Source organism: Pyxicephalus adspersus, chromosome 4, assembly GCF_032062135.1.
Source record: "Pyxicephalus adspersus chromosome 4, UCB_Pads_2.0, whole genome shotgun sequence".
Classification (NCBI taxonomy): domain Eukaryota; kingdom Metazoa; phylum Chordata; class Amphibia; order Anura; family Pyxicephalidae; genus Pyxicephalus; species Pyxicephalus adspersus.
This window is the reverse complement of record NC_092861.1, coordinates 110,301,134-110,316,012: the sequence shown is the minus strand read 5'-3', so window position 1 is coordinate 110,316,012 and position 14,879 is coordinate 110,301,134. Positions and strand designations below refer to the sequence as shown.

General features: G+C 36.8%; 1 protein-coding gene across 1 annotated transcript in view; it reads right to left on the bottom strand.

Moving 5' to 3' along the window:
* The window catches only part of GRM1 (glutamate metabotropic receptor 1), a 175,611-nt gene that overhangs the window by 113,427 nt on the left and 47,305 nt on the right, over positions 1-14,879 (bottom strand). Inside the window, exon 2 of the mRNA XM_072410246.1 lies at positions 7,891-8,140. Within this exon, the coding sequence (XP_072266347.1) occupies positions 7,891-8,140 (250 nt within the window). The remainder of the gene's footprint in view (positions 1-7,890; positions 8,141-14,879) is intronic.

The following is a 14,879-nucleotide window of genomic DNA, read 5'->3' as shown; positions in this document are numbered from 1 at the left end:
TGTTTGTTTTTGCATATCAAAGCACAGCTTGCTGCAGAAGTTAATAAATATCTAGGCTCCATAAAGTTTTTTTGTTTTTTTTGTTTGTGATTAACTTACAGTGAGGATTTTATACAGTAACTGACATGAAGCTGCCCAATAATATGTTCCAATTGGGAAGCTGTTCATTTCAACCTTTGGTGAGGTAATGACCTTTTATATTGTGTTTTTTACTATTTTTTATATATTTTATCTCTACATTGTAGGCAGCAACCAGAACAAATTAAATCATTTTCTATAGAAACCTGTGGGAAATCAAGTTTCGGCTAACAAATGTGATTCTGGAACGAATGATTTTTGTAAGCCCGGTTATCACTGTATTGTGATTCTAAGCAATATTTAAATCATATGATTTGCAGCAGATTAGAATTTTTAAATCCTAATTAGATGGTACATGAAATAGCAATAAATAAGTAAAAAGAAATGTGGTTTTAAAAAGATGATTCTGGTGGCTACTGATAAAGACAAAATAAAGAAACAGATGTGTTTGCGTTGTGGGTTACTAGTAAGATTTAACTAATATACTAGGGTTCTTTTGTTTTGCAAACCTTTGTCTGCTAAACTGGAATTGTAGATTGTATATTCTCTTTGCAATACAAAGTCAAAACGACTCCACGCATGTCATGGGTTAGAGGAAGAAATGCAAATTCCATGAACTAGCCATATAGCTGCTAATGAGACTGCAATCATGAGACTGCCCTGTGAATCTTATTAGCCAGACGTGTGACTGCAATGCACTACTAATGGGTTGTCCCTGTTACTGCCACGAGCTTACCAAGAGGCTACAATGAGCCAGCCATGTAACACGTCACTATGGGGGAAGTTTCTTCCCATTTGAGTGGCACCTGGCTCCCCACGCATGTGTAGTCCGGTAAATTCAGTGGTCCGTGGGTCCAAAAGCGTTGGCGATCACTGACATAAGCCATACCAAGTGATTGCTATGAGTCAGCCATGTGACTCTAATAAACTAATCATTTGACACTTATGAGCCAATCATGTTACAAGCCATGTGTCTGCCATAAGGCATCCATGTAAACATCATTAGTCTGTCCTATGGCTGCAAGGATATATTAATATATTTTGTCATATATATATGTAGTGAAAAAGTGATAAAAAAGATTCTATGCATGGAATAAAGATTTACTTGTTCATTATCATTCCATGGGAAATGGGCAAATTTGTTGCAAATTGGATTCATGGTAAACTTTGGCTGCTCACTAAGTTCTTAACCTAATGTACACATTTGCAAGCTGTGGATGCAAAAAGCACTTGCATAGCATATACTTAGCAACTGTCAGGGAGCTGGATTTCCTATGTACAATAAATAGTGGTCAGCATTTCCAATGGCTGATCAATTACATTTCTCATCAGAGCACATTCTAAGGTTCAACTACAGTGAGATCTTGATGAATGTCAAATCCACCAACAAACAGCACTGCAACAGGTTCGCTCATCAGTAATCACACCCTGCTATGATGGCTATTATGTTAGGATAGACCACAGTTGTGATTTTGCATGCAATTACACTTCACAAATAGACACCACAACACAGAACAGGAAAAACACCAGCTCATAAAAAATAAATGTACAATGATCCCTAATCACATTAACATTTTATCCTTAATCCATTACAATTCATTTACTAGCTACCATAGGGACTGTTTTACATTCTGCATAAAATTGAATATTTAGCTACTAATATCACAGATAAGCAAGGTAACCACCTGTAGGAAAATGTGTAATCATCAAAACGTATAGTGATTTTCAGACAAAAAACACTTTCTCTGCAGCTGGTAAAAGCAATTTAGGAAGCTTTTTACAGAAAATGAAATGCAAGAATGAAAATAACATAATTTTGACAGATTTACTGCTTTGAATTGCAAATAGAATGGGCACTTTCAAAGGTCATCAGAAACTGAGTGGCAGTTAGAAATTAAATGCTACTCATGTGAAGACAGAATGTTATAGAAGAGCATGTTCTAAAAAAGTACTATATTAACATGTAAAAAAATGCATCAATGCTGAGTGTCAATGAAGTATGCTTTAAAAAGATATTTGGTAGGCTGATGATATTTAAAGGACCATATGTATAACATAGTGGATCTGATATTTGTTTACTGTCCCCTGCAAATTTATCTTCCAGGTACCTATGTTTGAAAAGACAGGTACTGACTGACCACCAATGTTGCTAGTATTTGCCTCAGTTTGGTTTAACAGCCACTTTTCCACACTGGCCTGCAAAATTCTGGATTCTGAATGTCCTGAATGGAAACATGATTGAAGTCAAAGGGGAAAACAATTTTGGTCTGGTTTTTGGATCTCCAACACAGAAACTAAATGTGCCACAATTACATGGGAATACCACCAAATATCAAAGGGGGTGTACAGAGAGGGGATGGAAGATGTCATGCAGCTTAGAGGGCAACATGGGAAAGACACAATTTCTTTAGGTTATATCTTTCTGGGGTCACTTTTTTCACAACAGTGGCACAAAGAATTTATGATAGCATAATAATCAGTGACACAATAAATAAATAGAAGTATACAAGTTACAAGCTGTATCCTGTATCTGCTGCAATATATGCTGCATTTAAAAAAAAAAAACCTTAGTACTTCGAGCCCCAGTGACAGCAAAAAGCAATGATGAATATGATAACGATGGCTTTGTAACTCATCCCTACACATTAACATTACAGTCTCTATCTGGCATGGATCTTGCCTGCAGTAAATTCCAAATACTCTGCAAGTACAATGAGACTAAGCAGTGGAAATCAGTAATTTCTCTTTCTATCTCAGCAGCACAATTTAGAACGTCATTTAGAATGTCAACATTATTTGCTTCATGTACAACCAAACCAAATTATATTTTGTTCCAATGTAACTTTAACTTGAATCTAAACAGCAACACTACCAGTTAATTCCAGTAAATCTTTGGTAAATGCCACACTGACTGCTTTATCAGTATGCCCCTAATTAAACTGTTGATATCTAAAGAATAGTATGCAGCACATGTGCATTTTATCATTGCATCTTTGGGTATTTAACAGTATACAAATATTATATTTGTACATTACAAATATGCACACCACATTGCACTATAGCATTTAATAAATTTAACAAGCAAGAACTGCTATGCAGTTATTCATTTCCCCCGTAATTACATTTTCTGCAGCATAGCATGTGCATGGCATAAAACACACAGAAACGTGATCAGCACAAACCTTGGATTAAATCATATAATGTTCTTTCTCACAATCTGTAACAGTCATGCCTGATACAAACTCATTAGGAATTTTGTTGGCTTCAGCAAATGCACACTAATTAAGTAGTTAGGCTAGCATATACATTAGGCAGTACTCAGTAAAGAGCTTTTACATATTTGTAAGTAATCTTTCCATTATCCATACCAATCCTTTCTGTTTATGAGAGCAGTCATTTACAAACACACACAAATGAACATTTGTGCACGTGCATGTTTATTGTACATAATTGGCTGCTTAAATTGCAGCTATGCCTAAACTATGCTCATTTAAATATTTAAGCATCCATAAGAAAAAGTAAAAGAGACTTAAAGCACACCCTTACTGACATTTGTAGCTATAAGCACTCTGCAGAAATTAATTCTCAGCGTTTACAACAGAGGCACTGAAATCTACACTTTCTTTGATAGTGGGGACATAAATCAGAACTAAACCAGCATTGGTGGAGGTGAGTTTTTGCCATAAACCTCTACCCCCTGGTAAATTTTTAGATTTTGGGTTTAGTTCAACTTTACCAGCCTGTCAGCCTTTGAATGTAAGCAGATCCAAGGGATTATAAACAATTGGAAACCAAGTAAAATCCATCTACAGAGTCTCTGTTGTGATCTTTTTTTTGTTTGTTTTAATAAATTTTTATTAGAATTTTACAAAAATAGGACAGAGATACAATTCCAATACAAAACAGTCCATTAAAACATTTTGTAACCAAGAGTGGAGAGAAAAAAAGAAAAAAAAAAAACATGTTATCTCAAAAACGTACAACAAAATCCGAATGAAGTGTAAAACAATAAAGGGGAACTTGCAGCTGACTTGCTCTACAGAATAGACTGTTGAATCGTAAGCGACCACATTAAGGAGTATGATCCCCTTATAGGGGGGGGGGGGGGGGGGTAGTTGGACAGGTCAACGTTTAGAGCAGTGATAACAACTCCAAGAAAGTTAATTCATCTACAAGCAATAAAGCCTTAGAGTGCTAAACTCGAGCGATCCCAGCCCTAAGGCATTTAATAGTCAATCCAAGGAGGGTATATTTTGTTAAAACGTGACATGGAGTCCGCTCTGTTGTGATCTTTAAGGATAAATAGCTCATTAAATAATGAAAGCAGCTTGTTAGAGACTGACTAATATTTTAATATAATGTATATAGTGCGGGCAAAGATGTACTTAAGGATGGGAGCAAACACAGGTGAACAGGAACTAGGGGCTCGTGACACATTGAATGAACACTGAGTGCAGTCTGAGAGCTAACTAAATAGCCAGGTCTGATCAAGAGTCCTGGACGGAGTTGATAAAGCTTGGAAACGAAGGCAGCAACAGAACTGCCCACATGTGCAGAAAAGAAATGCCTGTGTTTTAGTGAGGAACAGGTAAGTGTGATATTACCCCCCTGTCACGAACAAGACACTTGAACAGGAGGTGGACCCTCTGTGCTACCAGCACGTTTGGCCGAGGTGATATCAGAGGCGCAGAGTCTAAGGTACCGCCCGGTGTTCACCAGAGCACCCCGTAAGGGGTGTTGGGCTTTGCTGCGAACGGCACCCAGGTTGTGGCCCTCAGACTCACCCGTGCAGGTAGCAACTGACAGCTGGAGATAACTGAAAGCGAAGTACAAAGTCGACAGGCAGATTCAATAACCAAAAACAGGACCGGGTCAGGGCAGGCAGAGAACAGGCACGGTCAGGACAAGCTAAGGTCAGGAACAGGAAACCAGGACTGGAAACTGAATGCTTACAGGAACCTCAAGTAGTAACACCTATTGCTGAGGCAATAAGTGTCTGACTGAGCCCAGCATATATAGGGAGACTGACAGGCTAGATGGGCAGGGACTAGGAGGACAGATGAGAATCAATTAGCAAGAAGGGCTCGGCAACGCCCCTAAGTCCAGAGCCAGTAGAGCAGCTAGAGCAAGGTGGGAACAGCTGCTGCTAATCAGACACAATCAGGAGGACAACAAGTACCAGATCTGCAGTGCTGCTGATCTGTGACACCCCCCTTTTATGGGGCCTCCCCGCCCACGGAGGTCCAGGTTTAAGGGGAAAACGAAGATGAAACTTCTTGGGAAGAAGAGATGCAGACACATCTGTAGCTGGAACCCATGATCTCGCCTCAGGACCAAAGCCTTTCCAATCCATTAGGTTTTTACGAAAAACCTGGAATGCAGAATTTGATTGACTTCATATTCCTGAGAAGAATCGGGTGCAGGAGTAGCTAGTGGAGAGGGACAAGAAATGCGGTTCAGGACCAACAGCTTAAGCAGAGACACATGGAAGGCATTGGGCAGCTTGAGATGTGAGGGAAGACGCAACTTGTAGCAAACTGGGTTACCCTTGGCAGAAGTGGCATAAGGCCTGATGAACTGTGGAGCAAACCTAAGGGAAGGCACCTTGCAAAAAATGTTCATTGTAGAAAGTCAGACTTTATCTCAAAGTTGGAGAAAAGGCACCTTACGGCGACGTTGATCAGCAAACTTCTTGTGCCTGAGAGCTGCGTGTTCCAGATGCTCACAAGTAGAAGCCCAGATGCGGGTAAAGTCTCTCTGCAGGTCACTGAGTGCAGGTATTTCAGCAGAGCAGGGTATAGGAGATGGAAAGTGAGGATGTTTGCCATTGACAATGTAGAAAGGTGATTCCTTGGAGCTGGTGCTGGCATGGTTGTTGTGGGCAAACTCCGCCCATAGTAGCATTGCTACCCAGTCATCATGGTGGACAGAGACAAGGGCTCAGAGATATTGCTCTAGGGCTTGATTAACTCTTTCTGTCTGCCCATTAATCTGCGGGTGATAGACTGAGAAGTCCGCAGAGATGTCCATGGATCTGCAAAAGCCTTTCCAAAAGTGAAAAATTATTGACAAAGTAGAACTTCACAACAGCACAATTATGAGATGGCTTATCCTGTCAAGAATTATGTAAAGGTCAAGTGTAGTAAATAGCATTCCTCTCGAGAAGGAGCACAATTTAATTGACTTAATTTGTGCTCTTAGGAATGTGAATGCTTGCTGAGCTTAGTAAACTAAATAAAGCTATGTTCGTTTTAGCAAACCAATCATTTTCCAAGAAAAGTTCTGTTTTGCTAATTTCCCCTGACGTTATTGGATAATCAAAGTGAGCAGAGGTTTACCTCAATTATTAGAACTCATTTTGCAACATATAATACTGCAATTAAACATTTACTTTGAAAGGTAAGCAATTACTATGCTAAGTGAACACCCTCCGTTTCTTTATCAAACAATAGTTTTACCAATCTTTATGATTAAAAACAAATAACTAATTTACTTACTCCAAGAATATCTAAACCCAAAACAGTATGAACACTGTGTTCTTTGCTCATTTTAATTAGGTAATAATTCCCAATCCATATATGCCATTTCAGGGCATCCAGGATCATTAACTTTAAAATCAAACAGAATAATTAGATTGTACTAAGTTGTAAAATAGTTTAGTGCACGTTCTTTCCTATGTGTATTTTAATAGCAGCAGGTACATCTGGATACAGTTGGCCCGACTCTCATGTTGGGACTGACCTACATTGTCTTATTTAGGACATCCTGCCGACATGACTTTTCTTTATCCTTCAGCCAATGCACTGTGTAAGCTAAGCAGTAACTAGAAGAGGGAGTGTTAGGGCTAGAGCAGGGAAAATAGGGCTATGTTAGGAGAGAGAATCTATAGATGGAAACTTAACAAGAAAAGTGAAAAAGTAGACTCTATAAAATAAACTAAATTCAAGTCAATCCAACAATCTAATTTTTCTTAAATTCTTTAAATAAGCATTTTTTGCAAATAAAAGCAACCAATTCACTATAAAAAGAAAGCCAAAGGGTGGAATAATTATGCCTACCAGGCCAATCAAAATCTTACAAATTGGTGGTAGAAGTAGTACAGTACTTTCAGGTGTGACAAATGCCCCCCCCCCCCCCCCACTTCATAATGTGGTTCCACTCATTGGCCACTATGTTATAACTGTGTCTCTAAAGCTCCTACCATTTACACACAATTTTTCTCTGAAAATGCCATTAGAAAAATACTCTTGGTTTATACTCAGGTCACACCAGTAGATGGAGCTAAGTCCTTTCCTAAAGTATGTATCAAACTCCTGATACTGCTGCTGTAGATATCGGTAGAAAACAATATTGTAGAGAAGATCATTTAGCCATCATAACTAACTTGAAAGCACAATAATTTAATTAGTAAAGAGGGAAAAAAGACAGACTGCGCCCATATGATTTTATTTTTTTCCCATTTTGAATACATTTATTAAAAATAACATACCCTGGATGTATTTATTCATTTGCGTTTCTATTGATTGGTAATTTGAATGTCAGCAGTGATTGCCAAATTAATTTAAATTTGATTTATATTCCAGTATATATGGTAAGTAGTAGCTGGTTGAGTCAGGCATCTAATACACTCAAATGTGATCAGTTGATTTAATATCATATTAGTTATAGCAAGTATTAACGTAACTGATGATAAAGATTTTTAAAAATGAACATATTTATTTTACCCTTTACATACTTATAAACAACAAGTTGTCTAAATGGTAACTACTCCATACCAAGAAGTAATTTAGAGTAGTAAAAAAATAACCTTACCTTCCTATAAGCAGAAATTCACCGAGAACAGCTTTACGCCTCATAGCCATCAGCAGCCCCCTTACTGTCATTCCTTCACAAAAACAAACCACCACTCTTGCTTTTGGCAGTCTCTCTCGAAGTTTACTAAGCAGTCGATCAAAACTTTTCTCTCCAGCGTTGCTATAAATTTTATCATGATGTGCTATGCACAGGCCTTCTTGTGCAGCTAGTTCCTTAAAGGCTTCCATGCCACTTTCTCCATAGTTTCCTAAAAGAGAATAAAAAACGATTTCAATATTGCTGATGTTACGTCAGCCTGTTCTATATTATTTTTTGCAGAGATTAAAGCTAAACTCTAGGTGGGTATAAAAGACACACATTAATGCTTTGTATCTAATAATTGATTAAGAATGGAATAACAAGCAGGATTTTACTTTAAGTTAGCTTCTTGCTGTCATACACAGAGAGACAGGACCACAAGGGGGCGCTACTACTTGTATGGAGGAGGTGTGAGCCCTGGGACGGACCAGGGCGAAGAGTCTAAGCCACAGCCAGGTTTTCTCCAGAGCCTCTGATGGTGAGGATGTTGCGCCGCTGGTTACGGCCAGGTTGCGGTCCTTGGGCACACCAAGGTGGGCAAGCACGGTACAAAATCATAATGCAGCATGATGGTCAAGGAAAGCCGGGCTTGAGGCAGGCAGATTTCGGGTCACAAGCCAGGGGTCAATTGCCAGGGATCTAGGAGACGCACACTAGTGACACAGAGGCCACTGCGGCCACAGGGGAAACAGGAGACACTGGAAGCAACAGAAGGCACACGTGACTCAGGGATATCCACAGACAGACATGAACACTGGAACAGCACAGGGAAGTTGGCTGGGAGCCAACAGACTAGATAATGAGGAGTTAAAACGGGAGCTGGACAGAGGAAACACTGGATTAAGCCACCGGTGAACAGGAACTAGCTCAACAGAACTAGGGGCTTGGCACAATGGAGACGTATTGCACGAACAGTGTGTGTAGTGTGTGAGCTAGCTAAATAGCCAGGGCTGGTCAAGAGGCTATTTTCTGATTGGACAATGGATGGGACGGAATTGATAAAGCTTAGAAACAGAGACATGCCCAGCGTCAGAACTGCCCGCATGCACAGGAGAGAGATGCCTGTGCTTTAGTGAGGAAGAGGTAAGTGTGACACTTGCAATTCCATGCTAACAAGAAGCATGTTGACTGGAGAATAGAATACAGTGAGAAAGCTATGCTCAACAGGATGCTGCTACTCCTTTCATTGTTCATTCACTTCCTGGTGAAGTTTTTTCTTTCAAAGTGGACCTTTTGCAAATAGATCATGTATGCTGCTATTTTTGACTTGATTCTAAAAAATACAGCTTTCCTGATTGTCATTCTGATCCTGTTCCTTTAATACCCTTTAATTAACTGACGCAGAATGTGTAAGCAGTTTAGGTGTTCAGCTAATTTAGTCATAAAATTTGGCAGCTCATACAATTTCTCATGGTAGATTTGCTTTATTGCAGCAGAGAAAATCAGGTCTTCTACCCTGCCTGACAGGGCTGTGTAAATCCTGGGACAGGACATGTAAAACTGCTTACATACTGTATATATTGCATTTGTTTGTATGAATATATGTGTTTAGCTGTTTTCCTGGGATTTATTTTTTAAATTGCTTTTTGTTCTGATTATATGACATTAGCCTTGATAGCTGTAAGCTTGTTATGGCATGACCCCATGAATCAAGCTTCACATTTAGCCATAATGAAGATAAAATGATTCTAAAACCCTCCAGATTGAAAATCCTTGCCCAAGGCATTGTTTTAAAAATGGAAGGGCATTCCAAGCACTAAAGCTAGTTCAGTTGATTTATTTATGTATATATTTCCTTTTAGAACCGAACATAAATTACCCAAACAAGCATGCATCAGTCTTAAATTAGTGCAAAATGTGTTTTTCTGGAGATCAAATCTAGTGTGTAAAAGAGTCATTTGAGACGGGGGAAACTACTAATGCTCTTTTGAAAATGTAACAGTTCTGCTAGAGCCATACATTTCACTTAAGAAAAAAAAAATTTAATAAAGCATATCAATAACGCATATCAATGCACCCCCCACCACCACGGCACCTTGCCAGCTGCTCAATCACTTGCACTGCAGCACAGGATCTTAAAGAACCAGCATCTGTAGATTTGACAGTGCATAATGTACCACTTACTGCTGCCCCCATTCATTCTCTGTAGGGCTTCCATGGGTAGTACCTAGTTTATTGTCTCTCCCCACAGCAGTTTCCTAGCGTGAAGAAATAGTGACCACACGGCAACCTCAGTGCCAGTCTGAAGTTGACCTTAGAGTTCAGGAAGGTGAAGTTCTAATATTCTTTTTACATTTAGCCTTTGCTGATACAACAATGAAAGAAACCTTTATTTAAATTAACATGATTTGTTGATATATTAAAGTAAAACGCATTGACCTCAGTACCCAATTTTAGTTAGTGATGTGTCTAAATTTGAAACTAGTCAGCTCTATTTTGCAAAACCCATACACCCTCAGAAATAATTACAATAAATTTTAGTCCAAGTTCCACTATATACAGTACACCTAGGAACCAAATTTATAATTAGGGAAGGGAAGATCAGTGTGCAAAACCACTTTTTTTTGTAAATTGAGTTTTTATCACAGTTAAAATGTTAAAATAATATTGCACGTGTGTATGCAGCTTTATCCATCATTCCCACCGCTCTTCGTTTGCTGCCTCTCTGTGTAATTCTCTACACTGGTTCCCATGCTTTCATTAAATTCAAGTTCCTGTGCTTTGCTTTTAAATCCATCCGAAGCTCTTGTCCCATCTATATATATGACCTGCACAAATACATCCCTAGCCACCCCTTTAATCAATGACCAATGAGCAGAACCCCCTTGTTCTCTTAGATCTTAAAGAACCAGCTTCTGTAGATTTGACAGTGCATAATATACCACTCACTGCTGCCCCTATTCATTCTCTATGGGGCTACAATGGGTAGAAGCTACTTTAGCGTCACCTCCCACAGCAGTTTACTGGCATGAGGAAGCCCCAAGACTGTAAGCTCTGTTTAAAAGGGCCATCCTCTTCTTCTGCATCATTGTTTGTATTTTCTATTATGCAGGTTTGTCATCTGCAACCCCTAATTACTATGCACTGCTGCATAATATGTTGGAGTTTTTTTTTTTTTCAAAATATGTTGGAATTTTTTTAAGTAAAGGTTAAAATTAACACCCAAGCAATTTCCTAGAACCAATATTCTGTCCTCCAGCATCTTGTTACAAAAAAAAATCATATTGCTTTTTGGCAAAGAATTATGGAATCAATATTCCAAACTCAAATGCTGGTTTAGTTTATTGCAATGATAGCTAGAATACATACTGTCTTTCCATATAGATCTATGGTATTTCATAAAACATAATTTACTGCATTTGTATTGCAGATAAATTCGATTTCTTGGTATAAATGTCTTGTTTTTTTTTTTTTTTTCTTTATGAGTAGACCATGTAGTCAGGAATTTCCAAAGACATGTTAAAGTCAACCTGTGGAAATTTGCCAAGCATCTGTAATACAAAACTGCCTTCCAGGGATCCCTTCAGCTCCACCTTGACCTGTAGTACAATCAGTCAGGAAGAATTACTTTGTTAAATTGGCATTAATATACAATATACACTGTGCACACACAATCATGATTTTCTATCAATTGTGATTTCCTAGTAATCTTGATTTATTAACTGTAATTTGTTAAGAATGAATGGTACATTTTGAGTGCTACTTATTATAAGGACATTTATCAAATAAACTTCAGGTTTATGCCATGATTACTGATGGTGCTGTACATCCCTGAAGGTCATCGATATTGATTGTGGAATAAGTGATTAGGTTTCTATGTGTATAGAAGACTCAAGACAGTTGTGTTTTGTTTTGTTTTTTTCTATGCAATTTATTAAATATATATTAATTTGCCTTGTCTCTTAGTCTATGTTTCTCCTCACACATGGCAAAAAGGTTTACTTACATAATATTTAACTAATAGTGTATAAAGCCTAATTCCAGTTAATATATTTTTTGACATAACAAATTGTATTTAGCAAGTTCCTTTTTATACAATTGCATCATACAAAATTATTCAGATTAGGAGAATTTGAAACTTATTGACCCTTCACCCTAAATAAATCAGGTTCATTAAGTATTGGTTAAGTAAGTATTTCTTTAAGTATTTCTTCTATCACCTATTATCATACTAAAAATAATAGCTTTTCTAAACATTAGGTTATTGTTTTAAATTTACAAATTAATTGTAGCAATTTGTAAAATGGAGCAAGGTCTTCCCTTAAGGCAATGAAACCCATTGGGCCTGATTTATTACATCTCTCCAAGGCTGGGTGATTCAGCCAACCTGGAATGTATCTGGTCCAGGATTGAAAACATTTGCTAACAAATAGCAAATTAATTTTAGGAAATCTGTTCCAGGTTTGCTGGAATACTCAGCTTCCCTGGTGAAAGTGTATTCTCTCCAGCCTTGGAGAGCTTTAATATATCAGGCACATTGACTCAATTTAAAGGAAATATTTGTAAATTATATTACCCTTATATACCCTAGAACCCTTTATTTTGTAAAAAAAAAATATACATATACCCACAAGCTATGATTTGTAACAATAGATATTTAAAATTACTTAATAGAATTGTGACCATTAAAGACACACTTATTGGATAGGCGTGACAGATAGTGGAGCTTACTCATCAAGTTAAAGCAAGATAGGTACAGTAATTAGTTGAATCTAAAGAGAAAAGGGTACAGAAGATTTAGAGCCTGCTCCTGGGAAAGTTTTAAACTTTTAAAGAGCAGTACATGTTAACTTTAATTTACATTTGGTCTTGTACAATATTTTTTTATCTACAACTATGACGTGTTCTACAAATACATTTTAATTTTCTACCACAAAAAAAAGATTTTATTGGTACTATTGTCTGTTTTAGTTACCTCACCAAATATCTTATCAATTAAAGCTAAATTATTGTCCTTGCCAGAATGTCGGAAAGCTTCTAGTTTATATTGTGTATAGGGTAAATAATGATACTACAGCCAACCCCCTGGTATGCAGAAACTAAACTTATTTTTGTATGAAAGGATACAACAGAAAGAGGGTTTTTTGGGGCTAGATATAATAAATTTGCTTTTTAGAATATTGAATACAATGTGACAATTTCAATTATATAGTCTTACAATAACAAGCTTGTTGAAAACACTTTCCTTAATCTGCATTAGAATCATGCAGCAAGGAGGGGTTTTTGTTTCTTCAAAACTAGACAAGTGCTCCTATTTCTGAGAAAAAATGTGAAATATTATAAATATAAATTTATATAATATAATAGATAAATAATATTTTGTCCCTTATTTCCCGATGCGTTTTGCCATACAGGCTTCCTCAGGGGATTTTTCTGAGACGAATATCAGTTTCCAGTAATAAGATTGTTTAATGAAGAAGAATGAATACGGTGAGGGATTAGTCATTTTTTGCAAGAAAATTATGGTGCAGAGTATAAAAACTTTCAAGGTAACTGCTGCCTAAAGGTTGTTTATTCCTAAAGATATTGTTAGGTTTCCTTCCCTGTGATAGTTGTTTATTTATCTTGTACAGTATTGTTGTAGTATTATCCAATCAATTCTGGAGGAGAAAAGATTGTCCGTATGCAAGAAGTAATTCTAAGCCATACATAGTAACATACAGACATGGAAATGGTGGTTTACCCTGTCTAAGTCTATGTGTCTTACTAGATAGAAGGTTAGATTGCTCAAGGGATTACTTCATATGTCACTTGATGTTATTTCAATGAGGCATTGTATATGGCGTGCTGAGTGTCAGCAGTCAGTTCCAAAAGCAAAAGCATGCATATAGTGTAAAATAAATAAACAATAACTTTAGGAATAAACAACCTTTTAGCAGCAGCTACCTTAAAAGTTTTTATACTCTGCATCATAATATTCTTGCAAAAACTGACTCATCTCTCATCTTATTCCCCTGAGGAAGCCTGTATGGTGAAATGCGTCGGGTAATAGGAGACAAAAGAACAAAAATATTTAGAAATTTTTCTCAGAAATAGGAGCACTTGTATAGTTTTGAAGAAACAAAAACCCCTCTTTGCTGCATGATTCTAATGCAGATTAAGGAAGGGGTTTTCAGCAAGCTTGTTATTGTAAAACTGTATAATTTAAATTGTAACATTGTATTCAATACTCTAAAAAGGACAGAATATATCTAGCCCCCCAAAAACTTTCTGTTGTATTTTTTCATACAAAAATAAGTTTAGTTCTTGCCAGAATGTTACAAATGTAAATTCTTTATCAGGGATTTTATCCACATGATATGGATTCATAGTAAATTACACATATATTGGATTAACATAAAATATAAAAGAGTTGCTGTATTTGAAACCCATTATTCATTTCACTCAATATTCTGTTTATTGGCTGCCTTGATAAGGATATTTAACTGCATGTTCATGGTATTAAAGTAATCAAGCAAATCGTGCTTTATTTGCAGATAGCAAAAAAACTGCCAACATATGGATTTTATCAATAATCCCCATCAAAATTGTAGACATAATTGTTTAATAAAATCATTTATCAGGAAATGTATTTATTGCCATTGTGATGTTGCAAATTGTGATAAAAAATTTGGTTTCTGGTTATTTCTTTAGCCTAAATTTTCATTAGATAATAAATGTATCCACAGCCATTTATTACTTAGTGCTACTAGAACTTCAATAAACTATAGCATTTTCTCTACCTGAAAGTTACTTGTATGTTGCTGTTCTTTTTCTGCTTATCTAATGCTACATAGTGTCATCTTTTTATGTTAAAATTTAAAAAAATATATATTTTTATTTTAATACATACAAGTCTGCTTATTAAAATAGGCTATTAATTATTCTGTGAAATATATATGAAAGTATCTTGGCAGCCTTGGAGAAAC